General features: G+C 38.8%; 2 protein-coding genes and 1 pseudogene across 2 annotated transcripts; 1 reads left to right on the top strand and 2 right to left on the bottom strand.

Moving 5' to 3' along the window:
• Positions 1-1,739: 1,739 nt before the first annotated feature.
• On the bottom strand, positions 1,740-3,418 carry LOC127356181 (methionine-R-sulfoxide reductase B1-A-like; annotated as a pseudogene).
• Positions 3,419-3,883: 465 nt separating this feature from the next.
• Positions 3,884-7,462, bottom strand: LOC127356180 (methionine-R-sulfoxide reductase B1-A-like). Its single transcript, XM_051387735.1, has 4 exons — positions 7,315-7,462; positions 6,243-6,385; positions 5,910-6,024; positions 3,884-4,642 (listed from the first exon to the last, which is right to left on the bottom strand). The coding sequence occupies exons 1-4, from the start codon at positions 7,367-7,369 to the stop codon at positions 4,623-4,625; spliced, it is 333 nt and encodes a 110-aa protein (XP_051243695.1). The 5' UTR covers positions 7,370-7,462; the 3' UTR covers positions 3,884-4,622.
• An 809-nt stretch (positions 7,463-8,271) lies between these two features.
• LOC127356165 (zinc finger protein with KRAB and SCAN domains 8-like) lies at positions 8,272-12,966 on the top strand. Its single transcript, XM_051387714.1, has 3 exons — positions 8,272-8,594; positions 9,828-11,009; positions 12,765-12,966. Exons 1-3 carry the CDS (start codon positions 8,411-8,413, stop codon positions 12,782-12,784), a joined length of 1,386 nt encoding a protein of 461 aa, XP_051243674.1. The 5' UTR covers positions 8,272-8,410; the 3' UTR covers positions 12,785-12,966.
• Positions 12,967-16,990: the final 4,024 nt, after the last annotated feature.

Here is a 16,990-nt window from a genome sequence, read left to right as displayed (position 1 = left end):
TTTATCCTTTTATTCATTACACAGGAGGAGATGTTTGGCCGGCATATGTGTGTCTATAACATGTGGAGGGCATGTATGGATGAAGACATCACATACGGCAGATATTACTCCCTGATGAAAGGCGTTTTTCTCTATTTCTCTTAGAGTCACGCATACGGGAGCTTTATTCCTGCCACAGAGTGATCACAGCCTCTGCAGTGTGTGAAGCGGGAGCCACTGGATGACACATGTTTTTAGGCAATACTACCTTGATGAACTGGATATAATGTCGTGTGGAATGAGACACTTTTCTCCGCGGCTCAAAACAGAAGCAGGTGCAGCGCCCTTAAACATCCACATCTAAGCAACAGGCTCATATACGTTCAAATTAAAACAAGATGTCCTGCGAATGAGTCAGTGGCACACACACACACACACACACACACACACACACACACACACACACACACACACACACACACACACCCCACACACACATGTTTAGATGTAACTCGAGGCTCTGCCTTTGGGGAAGGGGAAGTCTTTGGAGTAGTAGTGGTTTAATGTAATTAAGGATCCTTATAGGATGCTTATACGAGCAGGATGAGCCCCAGAGGTCAGTGGATCTGAGTCGATCTCTTGTGATGCTATCAAAGGATTACCACTTCCTCTTTCCTGTTTACTTCCTCTTGGCCATACAGCTGTGCTCCGATGCCAGCCAGAAAAAAGAGTGTTCTCGCAGATAGCAAATGTTAATTACAGTCCCGTGTTTTGGGCAATTTCCCCTTCCGCTCCATCTCTCATTCTCACATGTGGTTTATCTTTGTACTTAGGTCTCTTGTCTGTCTGTTGTTGAGTCTTGTCACTCTTCCACCCTCTCTTAACTCTCCCTTCCTCTTCCAGACGTCACCCCCGAGGACAGTTTAGTCTGTGTGCCAGCTGTGTGTGTGTGTGTGGAAATATAACAGAGAATCCATGACAAAGACATCAAATCACTCACAAGGAAGGTATTACTCAGTTTAATGAAGAGCTTACATTGAGGTTTCATGAGGTGGAGTAGCTCGGCCGTTCAACTTGAAGCCAGAGGGACTTGAAATGATCTACAGTCTTCATCATTTTAGGCCAAAAAAAAGTTACATTTAAAAACAATACTCTTCTTTAAATACAAGGGACAAAGCACATTTGCGACATCTGCTCCCCCTGAGGTGAATTCATACCTTGCAGACAAAACCATCATCACATCAAATGCACAAAACAGTCTTTGCTTTAAATGCTTCTCTACATCATTACAATCCACGAATGTTTGCACTTCCTTTCTTAATCCTCTGCCTGACGCCGCAGCTTTCATCTCCCCCTTCTGATCTTCCAGCCTTTGAAATGAGCGGTTCCACACCTGCTTGTCCCCAGACATTTATACAGCACAAGAGCTGTTGAACGTACCCCCACACCCTCCCTTTGTTTATAATTCCACCACACCACAAGCCAAGAAGCAGGGTTACAGGAGTTGTCTGGAAAACTTTGCTGAGGAGAAAAACGCTCTATCAAGTCTGGACTGAGGCCTGAGCTTTACTCAGCAAACACATCCAGATAACTTTAGGATCTACTTCCTAAAATAGGCCCCCTGCCATGACGTGGAAGACGGCAAGTGGGTATCTGTTGCTCAGCAGCGTTGTGCACTGGAGAAACGCTGCTCAGATATTTACAGTACTCTTTATTTAGTGGATTTCAGCAAGAATGTCACAAACTATAGGTTTTTTGGTGATAAACATTTATTTATTTTTTGCAAGCAGCATTTAGGAATCCTTTTACAATTACTCAATTAAATGCAACTGAAAATGGATAATACAGCAGAACTGTTGGTATTGGTTTGTTGTTGTCGGCCATAAGAAAGAAGGTTCTTTATTCACTTTATTCAATTTGAGAACAAACTACATCCACTGTAATGCACTCATTGGTTTATCAATGCAGTTCATTAAAGATTCTTTTAGGGCATATAGCACCATCAACTGATGGAAGCATGCCATTACACTGTTTTAAGGTTATGAAGTCTCTACAGTGTGTTCAATATATTTTCATAGATCCAGAGTGGGAGGTTAATTTGCTCTGAGGTGTTTAAATAATAAATAAAACTGACTTACAATCCTAATGAGACTGTTAAACATCTTAAAGCTGCAGTAGGTAACTTGTATAAAAATAATTGCTTAAACTTTCACTATCTCCTGACAGTTGTACACGAGACAGGTCAGGTTCCTCTGGCTCTTCCTAGTAAGCTACTCCTAATGACATTTGCAAGAATCCACCATGCATAGAAAAAAAAAAATCAATCAGAGCCAATAAAAATAGCCATCAAATACCAGTGCTTTAGGTCACGTATTACAATAAAGTGAAAGTTTCAGCAAATATGACAAAAAGTTATTCTTATATAAGTTACCTACTGCAGCTTTAAAGCCTTTGCCAGGGCAGCATGTTAAATATATAGTATTTCTGTACAGCTGTACAGTAACAACTTAATGTGGTTGAATTTATGTGTGTTGCTGTTTTTGTGTGTCTTTATGCTCTTGGTTTTAAAAAAGTGAGTTGAGACCGGCTCTTTTCTTGCTGTCCAGTGAGGCCACCGTCCATCAGAGCTCTGGAGCTCCATCAGGCTTTATCCCAGAGCACTTCATCCACTGTCCACACCTCCAGCAGCAGAAACCTTTCTCCTCTTTCACAGCTCACCTTTCGGTCCATCAACCTTTATTGTGGAGAGAGAGGAGGACAAAAAGAACAGTGGTTTAAAGGTGCATGATAAGGGTGCAGCAGGGTAATGTTCTGTGTGTGTGTGTGTGTGTGTGTGTGTGTGTGTGTGTGTGTGAAAGACACCTTTAGGGACGAACACCAGGGAGCTGCTGAATATTCAGAAACGTGACAACCCTTCTTTTGGTCCGTCGTACAAGAACTCATGGCCCAATCCGTTGCCACACTTCCCACAACAGACCTATTTTTATATTTAAAGAAAGAAGAAACTCTATTGATCACATGATTAGTAAAAAGTACAGTGTTTATTATAACAATCATTCAGCAGATCTACCTTTATGGGTCCCCATGCTTCAGGGTGTTTGGAGACACTGTCCTCATGGATGGTCTCTGAGAAGGCTGGCCAAGGAGAAGAGTGCTCAAATTTTGACGTGCTGGAGAATAACTCGTGCCCACATTCAGAACACACATATATGCCTGAGAGGACAACAAGTATCAATGAATGGACAACTAAAGAACTTTCTGGACTTTTATTTGCATGCTTCTTTTGCTTCTCACCAGGTTGGAAGTGATTCTTGTATTCTTCTCCACCAGAGAAAGAGCAATAGGACATTTCATCCATTTCGAAATGTCTTAAAAACCTAATTTCTCTGTCGTTTGAAGCGTATGTTCACAAAGAAGTCACCCGGCTTAAGCTGGAACGAACCTGCACGTCCAGATCAAGTGTCAACAGCTCTGCCTTCCTTGTGTAAGATCTCATTACTTCCACTTGATGGCAGCACTGAGCTGTAGTAGTGTTGTTATAGACCGTTCAGTGAGCCAAAAATGTTTTAAACCTTAAAAATAACATTATTCCACATATCATCATCAATTAATATAATATTATATAACTAACTACCGACATACACACCCAAGTCATGATTAAATAATTATGAAAACATGTGACCAGATAAGAGCCGACCTGGTTTTATGTCAACAGGAAAAGAGCTTCATATTATATTCTCATCTAAAGAGGACAGTCGAGTTGGTAAAACCTGAAAACCAGTTCTGTCCAGCACAACTGACTCCATCTGTCCTACATTTGTTCATATATAAAGCACTGAAACTATCCAGTCAGTATAAAAAGTGACAACCATTTAAAAAAAAAAAAAAAGAATATACACATTAATTGTTTGATCAAAGTATTGTTTTATTTTAATTTAAAATATATTTATTTCAGTTCTTTCCATATAAGTCATTGTGATCCATTTACATAAAGCTTCTCAAAAGTGAAAATAGTATGTATTGCATTGTCTGCATCATCACACCAAACATTGTAGGTAAAGGCCATTGTTGATTAATTAAATCTTAAAATACCGTGAGTAATCTTTGGAAAAGTTTAATCTAGACTCATACCAGGGTAGGAAATGTTTTATATCTATTAAAATGTGAACATCTACCAGTCACTGACAGATAACTGTTCAAATTCACCAGCCTCTTAATAGTAAATCAATATTTTGTCTGCTGGTAATTTCCCCCACATTGTCTACACTTTGGGGACAGCATAACAACTAAAGGTCAATGTGTCAAAGTAAACAAACAGTCTCTCAGTAAGAAATAGATTAAGAAAATCATGATAGGTCTATTTAGACAATCCCTATAAATAAAACTCAGGAAATGTCAAACTGATGAGATGGCGATTGTGTTATCACTGAGGCTCTCCTGCAGATTGAGATAGTTGCATAATAAAAAAAGGGTGTTGAGACCAGTCGTCTGTTTATTGCTGTCCGGTGAGACGATCATTCATCAGAGCCCTGGTTCTCCCAGATTGGGCTTTGTCCCGGAACTCTTCATCCGCTGTCCGCACCTTCAGCAGCCCAGAGCAACAAGTCTACAAGTCCAGCAGCACTTTAATCTGGCGGCTCACTTTACTGTCCATCAACCTTATCTGTTGGGAGGGGGGAGAAAGGCGGGGGGGGGTGGGGTTGTGTGAGAATAAAGACATTTCACAGGTCGTACATTATAGCCAATGCATCTAAGCTTAACTCTGTCTTGGTTAGGTTGAGACTAAACAACTGCTAAATAAATAATTCAATATAAAGTGATCACCCTGTAATGGTTCCACTCTGTGAAATTAAAGGAGACGGTCTACACTGGTAACTGTTCTGTCTGTAAGGACTGTGGGGGACACTTACATGTCTACCTTGCCTGAAAAATAAATATATTGAGCTATACCTCCATATAAATGTCTCTTATTGGTTGCAGAGTTATATTGTTAGGACAGAGTTTAGAGTGATCCTGATCCTTCAAATTATTTTTTATCAATAACTTGTTAAACAGGTGTTCAGTGGAAATAAGAAATTATATGCTGACTGATATTGGATCTCTAAAGCCAATAACAAATCAATATTTGAAAGTTAAAAAATGTGACACAGATATGTGGGCCAACAGTCATAAACACATAAAATAAACAAACATTATCAATAAGCATCACTTAAATAAAAAAATGTCAGACCTTTTGTAATGCAATGGAGAGATTTCTGGTATTTCTATACTGTAAATTCTTAAATAAATTTACTTATCACACAATAAATATAGAATTATTGAAAATATTATCGAAATCGCCACATGGCCACGGTCAATATCCAAATCGCAAGAAGCGGCAATTGTTTGATAAAGCTAAAATGTGTGAAAGTAGCATGATAATGAAGTATTGTAGCTCTGAACAAATGCCCTGGTCTACAAATAATATAAAATAAAATAGATTAAAGAAAACATGTTTCTTTGGTACTACAGACTCCAACAGATTACACATCACATCATCATGATTTTAGTAGTTTTTTTTTAGTAAAAAGTAAAAGCATTGATGCAATAATGATCACTAATTGTGAATCATATCGCAATTGCAGTATCTGTCAAAATAACTGCAATATGACATTTTTACCATATCGTGCAGCCCAACAATAGGCTAATACTGGCCGACAACAATCATGGAATCAAGATAATTTGATATTTTACAACACAGGGCTGTACAATGAAATGTAAGTTGTAGACATAGTGGCCAAACTGATTATCAGTCTAGCTCTATATGCTATCTGCTTCTTTAAAGCTGACATATATGCATAACTAGGGCCAAAAAAACACAAAGCCAATTAAACAAAGTTAGTTTAGCATTAGCTACAACCCGGTGTTGTGTTAAAATCTGATCGTTGTACCTTTAGGGACGAACTTCAGTGAGCTGCTGAATATTCAGAAGCGAGATAGCCCTTTGGCCGGCCCGTCATTCACAAACTCATGGCCAAGTCCGTTTCCACATTTCCCACACCGCACCTGGAACAACACATTACACATTTCATTAAATGCATTAAACAGGTCCTTCACTAGTCTTTTCAGAGTTAGTAGTTTGGCTACAGCTAGTAACTTACAGCAGGTGTTGTTATACTGAATCTACAAATATTAAATTGTGTGTCTAGAAATTAATATAGTAGACGTACACTGAGCGTCCTCTGATAAATTCAATAAACAAAGTAAATCTCTACTGACTGTACCTTATACGCCCCAGGTCTCTCCTGATGTTTGGACACACTGTCCCCGTGGACGGTCTCTGTGAAGGCCGGCCAGGGAGACGAGTGCTCGTACTTGGAGCGGCTGGAGAACAGCTGATGCTCACACTTGGAACATACATAAATCCCTGAGGAGTTAAAGGATTGGAGATGATGGCTGGTGTGTGACATGACGAGAGAACTATTTTAATACAACTACAGAAGTTGTTTAGAATGACCCTATCACAGACACCTTGTATCATTTACAGTGTACAGATTGATGTAAAAACATCATATTGCAGACATTATGATTGCAATGTGATTCACAATTAGTGTGCAAATCACAGAAAACACTTTTAGAATCATAATGATGTGAATTTTTTGGGGTCTGTACCAAAACAAAAACACGTTTTCTTAAATCTGGAGAAACAATATTTGTATATACTTAATTATATTTTTCCTCAATTTTTGTTTTATTTAGTTTATTAAGCTTATAAAGAAATTGTAGCTTCAGCGAATTACATATTGCGATATTAAATTTAATTGTGCATCCCCATTTTCTTTCTGTCCGCTACATTTTATTTTGAAGGAATAAATCATATTTATATAAAACATTTTATTTTATGTTTCCCTATAAATATTTTGTATAGATAATGTTGTAATGTAATTGTGTTTGTATTTGTTTGAGGCTGTTTTTTTGAAGAGGAACTTAACTCATTTGTTGATTAACATCCAGTTTTGTAACAGAGTTGTTGTGTAACCTGAACCACGGGTTACAAAATGTAACCAGGTTAGCTAACAAGGGTTTTTTTAAACATTTCTACCTGTCCGTTTAATATCCTGTAACCATGTGTACAGTGTCAACCCCTCCTAAAAGCTCTTATGGACACTCAACCTGCAGTAAATAATTTATCCGACCTACACTTGTTGTTTGTAAAGTCACTCAGTCGTTACAATGAATAGTTAGCTAACAGTCGCTAGCTATTAGTTAACTCCACTTTAACTAAACGGTCTCTGAACATCCGTCGCACCGATGTTTTTATTAATGAAGTAGAAGAAGTTAAAGTCATGCAGGTACCTGGTTTAAAGTGGTCTTTGTAGACCTCCCCGCCGAAGAAACTACAAAACGACATTCCTCTTCCTTCAGGTCGGTGTGTTTATGATCCGGCTGCGGTGTTTGTCGCAGAAACTTCTCTCAACACGCAGAAACAGTCCGCTGGCAACAATAAGACTTCCGGTGTGCGCACTGGGGCCTTCAAAATAAAATCTGAGAACTTTTCTGCCACATTACCTTTTTTTTTATTTCATATTTTTGACTCATAAATCAGTCATCTTTTAATAAACTTTTTAAATAAATTCAGTTTTTTAAATAACAGAAAACATAAATACTATCACTCTAGTAGATCTACATTTTACTGTCACATCCACTTACCTCATGTACATAAAGAAAACCTGCATGTAAAATATTTATTTCAGCATCCTTTGCACTATTGTCTACTGTCTACATATGTTATTGTTTTTTGTTTGTTTATGTATGTATAACTGTACATATGTCTATGTCTTTTTTGTTTAACTTGTTGTTCTGTTTATTTATGCTGTCAGTCTGTGTTTGTACATTGAGAGCAACGTAAAACCGGAGTCAGATTCCTTGTATGTGTGCACGTACCTGGCCAATAAAAGTGATTATGATGATGAAACAATGACTGGGTTTTGAAAAGTGCCACACAAATAAAGTCTGATTCTGACTGATTGATTGATTGATCCAAATAACTATAAAATCCAGCCCAGGCTTCAAATTGAGACCTGCCTTTATTTGTCAAAAAACTTGGAAAGTTTCATGGTTTCTATATACGGAGTATTTATTAGTAATTATGGTGCTAGATCAGTTTCTAATTTAGCTTAATACAGTTTAGGTTTGTTCCATTTTATGTGTTATCTCCACCTTTAATGTTGTTATTTGCCTGTACCACTGTACTTTATCCACCTCTATTTGGCACTGCCGCTTTTATTCTGAACGGATTCAAACCGGAAGTAATATCTTGTCTGCTGGCGGATGACAAACTGTTAGGTATTGACAGGGTTTTTATTTTGGAGCTAGGTTATAGCTGACTTTATCTCCCTAACTATCCAGCTACCGCCGCGGATGTGTCTGTGCCACACCTCTCTCCGGAGACATGGACACCACGATGTTTCAGCTGAGGTCGTTCGTCCATCAGCGGCTGTACACGGCGGCGGAGGAGATCCTCGGGGAGGTGGAGAAAACCATAACGTTAGCTCTGTACGAAGCCGAAGTTAGTCGATCTAAAGAGGAGGTTGAAAGTCTGCGACACCAGCTAGACATCCTGCGAAAGAGACCAGGTCTGGGAGAAATAATGTGTCTTTACACTGTTATTAAAGCAGTGTGGTGGGAAATAAATGTTACCTGTGTGGATTAGAGTAAAGTATGATCAACATAGTAATCAAAATCATAACTCATATAGTAAAGATGTTTTTTTATAATATACTTTTTTTTTTAGAATAGTATTACTATTCATAATAGTATAATAATAGTTAACAGTAAACAGTGGTGACAGGAAATAAGAGAGTGCTTTCATGCATCTGTAAGTTGTGGAAGAAAACCTTCAGCTGGACCAGATGTCTTCAGATCCTCTCACAATGATTTAACAATAAAATACTTGTATCAAATGGAGTTCAATGCAAAGTAGTTTTAATGTAGTTTCCAAAAGCAGATAACAAAGCAAACCGAGCTGGGAGGAACTAACATAACTCAGGTGTGTGTGTTATCCTCATCTTTCATCCCATTACATGCTCCTCCCTCTTGTTGGCCGTATGTTAAGACCCCTACCTGTCCTACTTCTATTCTACTTTATTTTGACATCTATTATGTTTTCAGCTCCTCACACTGAGGTAGATGCCTTGTTGTGGTTACTGTTGGTGGTACCTGAAAATGTCAGTGGTATAATCTAAATATAAATCTTTAATATATATAATTTGTATTATCGCGTTGATTACACATATTCCAATCCATACAGGTAAAATTGGTTTCCCACACGTGGGACAATTGACACCATTAGGAGGGTGACTCAGGTGTGACTGAAGACGTCTGACCCACCTAAAGGTTTTTCTCCCACACTGTATAGCTATGGATGTTGGTCCCCAATGGTTTGCACATGCACACACACATAATCCACTGTCACTGTGGCTCAGGAGGTTGAGCGTGTCAGCCACTAATCAGAAGATTGGTGGTCGATCCGCGGGCCCTCCCACTGCATGTCGCAGTGTCCTTGAGCAGTCTAAGTGGGATTAGTTTCTGTTTCTCATAAACAGAATAAGACCTTACATCTGCCATCAGTGTGTGAATGGTTTAAAGTGCTATGTAAGTGCTATCCATTCAAGTAACATTATTCTACAAGCTGCAGCGGAGTGTTTTAAAACTGTACATCTTCAGAGTAAAGTGATCAACACTTTGACAGAAACTCTCTGAAGCAGCGTTTGCAAATTGGAGTTTTTCTTTATATATATATATCTTTAAGACTTTCTTGAAAAACCTAACAGGCTGTTGGGTAACTTTTGCTCCTATCTCTTTTGTAGCTGAAGAGCCTTCATTGACCAGCGGCACAGTGGAACGTGGAGACAAATGTGAAGGCCCACTGTTGCAGGAGAACCCAGGACCCTCAACACCAGAAGACTCTACCTTCAGTCTGAGCGCTGACGCCCCAGGACCCTCTCAAACCAGCGCAGATATGGATAATAATAACTGGAAATGCTGCTTGGTTGAGACGGATTTCAAGATGTCTCAGATAAAACAGGAACAAGAGGAACTTGGGGATGACAGTCAAACACAGGAGATTGTTTTTCCTTCTCCTGAAGTTGTAAAAAGCGAGCAAGAGCAGCCAGAGACACAAGCGTCCTATGAAATGCAGCCGGTTTCTTCTGACTGCTCCGCGGCCCAGAGTGAGGACAATAACGACGATGAAGACGAGTCGGTGCCCAGCAAAGGAGAACAGATAAAAACGATGAAACGGAGAGGAAAGAAAGGACAAATTGGCAGCACTGATAAGAAGGTCCAAACAGCAAATGACAAATGTTCCGATAAAAACGAAAAGGGTCGCAGTTTTTGTCATTTGTGTGGAAAGGGATTCCAGTACATCGGCTCTTTGATGAAGCACATAAAAACACACGAGAACACAGTTGATTGCACCGTTTGCGGGATGGCATACCAGTCCACAGAAGAGCTGATAACTCATCTGAAAAGTTGTCACAACAAAACACATTTTTGCGACGTTTGTGGCAAGACTTTTGCCAATAACCGCTGTCTCCGGCTGCATGAGAGAATACACACAGGCACAAAAGAGTTCATGTGTCAAGAATGCGGCAAAACGTTTTACCGAAGAGAGCATTTGACTGTGCATGTGAGGACCCACTCTGGGGAGAAACCATATCACTGTGATGTTTGCGGAAAAGCATTCAGTCAGAGCCAGAACCTAACAATTCATAAAAGAAGTCATTCAGGGGAGAGACCATATCAGTGTGGCCTGTGTGGCAAACTTTTTAACACTAGTAGTCACCTTAAAACGCACATGAGATACCATTCAGGAGAAAAACCGTACCAGTGTGATATTTGTGGTAAACGTTTTAGCCAGAGCGGACAGAGGAGTAGACACAGGACAACGCACACAGGAGAGAGGCCGTATGCCTGCCATGTTTGTGGTATGAGGTACAGGTTTGCACCTAATCTTAAGGTGCATCTGCAAACTCATGAAAAGCCAGCCGGTGAGTGACAACCGTTAACCAGATGGACAGATAGCATAACTCACCTGTTGGCCATTCATGACTACAAAGCAAATGTACTTAAAGGTTTTATATATATATATATATACGAAACTCGCCGATACTACTATATTTTGCACTAGACCATCTCAGAATCTCAGACCAAAACAAATAGGTGCTACAGTCCACCAGACTCCATAGACAAAGCAAATGCTTTTACCTTGCAGGTAATCATAAAACTCACCCAAATGTCTTTGTTCATCTTTCCAACAATCAACCTTTAATTCGAGTTTGGTTGCTAGGGCTGCCATGTAATGTGCCCGTTAAATTACGGCCACTGAAAGTGCTTGTTATTGACACTGACTGTCAGATTGTTATTCTAATTGTCTGGAAACATTATGGAAAAGATCCCTAGAGAGATAGACAATTTGTTCAACCAGAAACAGCCATCAAATCAATCGCCACCAGATTCCATAGACAAAAACAGTAATTTTAACTCGCATTTTATTGTAACATTTTAACTTCATTCAAAGTGGACAGAAACAAAATAAAACTCACAAAAATGTCTTTATTAGTCTTTCCACTGTTACAACAATCAGCAACTCTGGCTTGGTCGAAGTCCTCAACGTAGTTATTGTCAGTCGCTCTCCTCAGTTGGGAAGAGAGGGACTCACAAGCACTAACATGCATGCATGACCAGACCGCCTTTGTAAAAAAAAAAAAAGCACACACAGGCTCAGGACACCATGACTCTATAATGTCTTTAGATAGCAAATAGTTGTTTGCTGTGATTAATTATTTTAAATCTCATACATTTAAGTTCCTGCCAGCCGTTTCAGAACGTTTAGAACGTTTTGATTTGATTTGGCACATGTCATGTAGCTACTGGACTCAGTATATGCTGAGGTACTTGAGATAATTCATCTCACCAAGAACATTTAGTCACCTTTGTCTATCTTCAGATTAACGGGGGAGGGAAATATGTTGAGATCATACTTTTATAAAAAAAAAAATTTTTTGGTTTTCCAAATTTCCCCTGCCTCTTTCATTTATTGCAAAGTTCAGTCTGATTGGGAAATTGCAAAGCTCTGCAATGCCAGTTTGAGAGACAGGGTGCGACAGAGTTTTTATTCAGCAGATATTAACAACCGCATGGCAAAATAGTAGGAAGGATGCTGCATGGCTGTAGTGTGTGTGAAGACACTGACAGAGATTAAGGACGTAAAATCTGTATAATTTACAACTGTGTGGACTGCTGCGGCTGTGTATTTTTACAAGCTATTTTTACAAAATGCAGTCTGGCTGCACCATAAGGGAAAAATTTAGCAGATGCCCACACAGTCTAGTCAGGCAAGAAAAGTGAAAACACCTGTAGGTGTACCATTGGTGTACACACAGTGTTGACATCAGGTCTAATGTGGGTGTTTTGAAATTATGTTAAGAGCTCTATGGGCTAATACTCCACAAGGGCGACATTCATTGTGGAATATTAGCAAACAGTTTTAGTGATGGCAAGAATAAGAATTAGATCTACCAGGCAGACATTTACACACACTGATTGTTTGCACTTAGCTGATGGTGTTAAATTGATGTCATCTAGGCTATGCATCTTATGCCAAGGATTTTCTTTTCTCCCGTGAACATGCAAAAACATTTTTGACAATGTGAACGTCCTGTTTTTTATGTGTTAAATTTATTTTGAAGAACTATTGGAAGACCATAACCTGACATAACAAAATCCATAATAATTCCCTTTAGGTTTCTATTTCCATGGCTGAAACTGCTGAAATACCAAGAAGGTTATCTGATCCCTGTAGGTAAGACCAATTAAACTTTGACCACCACAGTGCAATACATTTCATGTATGCATTTTTGTATATTGTTCTGTGTAATGTCTTCTTATGGTGAAACCAAGTTTCCACATTGGGGACAATAAAGTTTAATATCCTGTCATATCACATTACTGTGGTCAATTTATCTTTTCCTGGCTTTGGCCATCAGGTCAAAATATTTACACCGATATTGTCCTTCTGTCGGTCCAAACGTCTTATACCCGGCACAAAGCTCCCTACGTGGTATTAAAATCAATGTTATTACAAGTTTTTGGAGATATTCTGGATGATATATGTGGATTTGACTTTTAATGTGTCTGTGTGTTGCTATAAACTGAAAGCTGTCTTTGAGTAAAATTTTATATTGTAACTTGCTAGAAGTTTTAGGGTTTTTGTTTGATTTGATTGTTTTGAATCTGAAACCGAATTTAATTCTGAACTGCAAACGAGCAAAAACAAATTAAAAAAATTAATTAAAAAAATTAATCAAAATAACAGATTTTTTTTTTTGGCATTCAACAACTACAATTTCCACGAAGCCTGGACAACGTGACTCCTGGGATAAGCCTATTCTGTTTTTGAACCTTTTACTAACCAGTGAACATACATCACATTTAGCTGAGACAATGTGCATACTTTATCCACCACTGCTCATTTGTTTTATTTATGCAAAATAATTATCTGGGAGGTTAAAAAAACAACAAAGATGGCTGTAGTAAAAGTAGAAGTAGTAGTAGAAGCAAGGTAGGAACAAAAAGCTCCCGAGCTAGATAGTCATCACCCGTCTGAGAATAGGACACACAGGATTAAATCACACACTCCATATCACAGGCACTCTGGGTGGACTATGCACTCAAACGTGTATTAATAGACAGCAGCAAATATGACCAAGAAAAGGAGGGAATTAGTATCCGCATTTGATGAGGGACACAATATTACATTAGGAAATCTACTTCAAAAGAAATCATGGAAAGTACAAAATCCTTTAATTATATAAAAAGAACAGGAATAATAGAGAGAATTTAGTCATTTGTTTGTTTTTTTCCTGCCAATCTACTGTTCCACTCCAGTCCAGCAGGTGGCGGTAATGCACATGTAAGATGGTTTGCCAACCGCAATAAAAACACCCGAAGAAGAAGAAGAACCGCCCAAATTTAAAACAGTGTGACATCCAGCAGAAGTAAACAACACTAGCTAATAACAGTAGCTGCATTCACCGTTGAGTTAGCAGGAAGAGGATATTGTGGCTAATTATCTCTGTAATGAAGCAACATTGTCTGCAGTTGAGTGTTTGAGAGAGACTGCTGGATATCATCTGGAAATCTGAAGTACAGTTACACAGAATGTGTAAGGGTGTGTAAAACTTTATCATTTTAAAACCACAAAACAGAGGATTTGGATTTATATATATAATCCAAATGTTTTAAATTAATGTTATTGTTGTGGAGGAGTGGAAGTAACAATTACTCTCCTTACTGTAATAAAGTCATATTTCTGTGCAAATACTTGTTCTAATAATGCACTATAAAGATCGACATCATTATGAGTTGTTGTTAGCAGTATTGTACCTCGACATAGTTTTTTTTTTAATGCATACAAACCTATATTGACCTGTTGTAAAAAGGAGACAACATTCCTACTGACTCTAAAACAGAAACCAAATGTGTAATTGATTTCAGCAACAACTATGTCCACTCTCTCACCATGTTATACACACACACACACACACACACACACACACACAGGTGAATGTTTTGTTCACATTATTGACACACAAACTCTTTAGTGCCAGTGTGTGTATATACAGACAGGTCACATATTAAAAGGAAAATCCTCAATAAACAAGTGGAGAAACCCAACAATTGCAGATGCTTCCACCCAGGTGAACTGTGTGGTACAGTTAAGCTCTGTGGCAGGCATAAAAATGTTGAGTAGGTCTAACTGATTCAGATTTTGTCAGACCAGATCCCCTAACAGTGAGGGAGTCTGGTGGCTCTGTTTCTTCGGCTATGGGAGATCTTTGACGGACTTGTTAGACAACGCTCTCCAACACCATCATCAAAACACCAAATGAGGGAATATCTTTTGGAAGAATGGTGTTCATCCCTCCAGTAGAGTTCCAGAGACCAGAGACCTGCCCAACACCTCACTAAGACACACTTTATATTGTTTTTTTCCTTTAATTGGTCACCCATATATGTATATCTACGTATATACGTCATTCATGTGACCACACCTTGCAGGAATGCTGGCAGCTGTTGCCTTAATTTTTTTTCAGTCTAAAATTAGAAAGCCACTTTAGTTAGTCAAGTAAATTGGGAAATTGTGTTATTAATCGATTTTCTTTTAAATAACTTCGGACAGAAGAGGTGCCCATGTTGGACAACAATATTTCAACAACAACTGGTGGATTGTGCTGCTTTGAAAACGTCACTGGTGAGTTTGGATATATTATTGTATAACATGGTTTAATTTTCTTAATTCTTTTGTAGCTACAGAACCTCCTCTGACCAACAGTGGTGAGACTGGAGGGCTGCAGGACACAGTAAGACAAGAAGAGTCTAATCTGAGTCTAGCTGAAGTCACTGGCTCCTCTCAAACCACCAAACCCAATACAGAAAAGGATGATGGGAACATGTGCTTTGTTCTGATTGACTTCAAGGAACTCGGGGATGGCCGCCTAACACAGGAGGTTATTTTTCCTTCTCCTGAAGTTGTGAACCGTGAGCAAGATCAGCCAGACACACAAGGGTCTTGTGAAATGAACAATAAACACTATTCTTGTGATGTTTGTGGCAAGAACTTTACAAACCCCGGGTGTCTACACATACATTTAAAATTACATACAGGGATTAGAGACTTTAAATGTAAAGACTGTGGGAAAACCTTCCTGATTGTGCAGGTGAGGACCCATTCAGGGGAGAGACCGTATAGTTGTGAAACATGTGGGAAATAATTTTACACCTGTGGTCATCTCAAAATGAAAATGAAAAAAAATGAAGCAGTTAATGATTTACAGACAGAAAAAGCCTACCAAAAGTAATTTCATATTCTCCATTTCACATGTTATCAATAAGTTTAAACACACTAATAATGGGACAGTAAAAAGCCTTTTTGCAGTCTGTGGATGGGAACCCATATCAGGAGGTAGTCGCTGCTCTTCCAGCTGCTCTAAATGAAATTTTCTTTCTGCAGTTTGGCCAACAGGTGGCAGCAGACACACCAGAGTTATTTATGAGTTAGACTGGGGGGCACAGGATCCCTACAGCTGTCAGTAACATTAGCTGACACTGAGAAGTGATCTACCACACATCATTTAAGGCATGTATGCAATACCGCTGTTACACACCTTTTCACCCTGCAGCCACTCCTAGTCAGTCAAGTCTACTGTGGCAACTGTGTTTCTCATAAAACTAATGTAACCCTAACCCTAACCCTCCCACCAAAGAAATGCAAAAGAGAAAGTGTTCTAATAGTGTGGAACTGCCTTTGGGTTATTGATTTATTTCTGTAATTTGCTATAAAGAACCAATACCACATTGCATCAGCCTTTGAACCAATAATCAAAGAATATTCACAAATATTAATAACTCCCACAATTACTGAAGTCAGCAACATCAAGCTCTCTTTTAGCATGAATTTTTGTTTTGTAGAATAAAAGTGCAGCATCTGTATGCTACTGGGCATGTCCATAAAATGTAGAAGCCAGCAAGTTTAAGCCAGGTCATGCAAAGTGAGCAATTGTGCGTTTATTACCTCCCTGACAGTGTCTGGGCTGCTCCCCTGCTTTGATGGTCGAATCAGCAGGAAGCAGTAATCCATGCATACATCCTAAAAGAGCAAAAGCTGGCTGCTGACCTCCCTTTACTCTTTATCCCACTCCTTTCAATCCCTCATATCTGTACATGATGGCCAAGATTACAGATATCTCCCATAATTAAACAAAATAAATGTGGTAAAAAATGAATTAAAATCAAAACAATCGAATTAGGAAGGGATTTTGGACATATAGACAACTCATAACGTTGCTTATAATCAATGCAGTAAGTATTCTTGCTTTTAAATAAGAGTCTTTTGAGCGGTTACTGGCATGAATTTTTCCAGGTCGTAAAATTACATAAGTCTGCGTACTGAGGACTGCGGTGTCAGAGG

This window comes from Dicentrarchus labrax, unplaced genomic scaffold, assembly GCF_905237075.1.
Source record: "Dicentrarchus labrax unplaced genomic scaffold, dlabrax2021, whole genome shotgun sequence".
Lineage (NCBI taxonomy): Eukaryota > Metazoa > Chordata > Actinopteri > Moronidae > Dicentrarchus > Dicentrarchus labrax.
The sequence above is the reverse complement of the archived record's forward strand: the minus strand, read 5'-3'. Positions and strand labels throughout refer to the sequence as shown.

Bases quoted from the DNA above. Each gene is read 5' to 3' on its own strand.
- LOC127356165 (XM_051387714.1), top strand. From the start codon at position 8,411: ATGGACACCACGATGTTTCAGCTGAGGTCGTTCGTCCATCAGCGGCTG. The intron at 8,595-9,827 runs GTCTGGGAGAAA...TCTCTTTTGTAG, and splicing joins CATCCTGCGAAAGAGACCAG to CTGAAGAGCCTTCATTGACC. The intron at 11,010-12,764 runs GTGAGTGACAAC...AATTCCCTTTAG, and splicing joins AACTCATGAAAAGCCAGCCG to GTTTCTATTTCCATGGCTGA.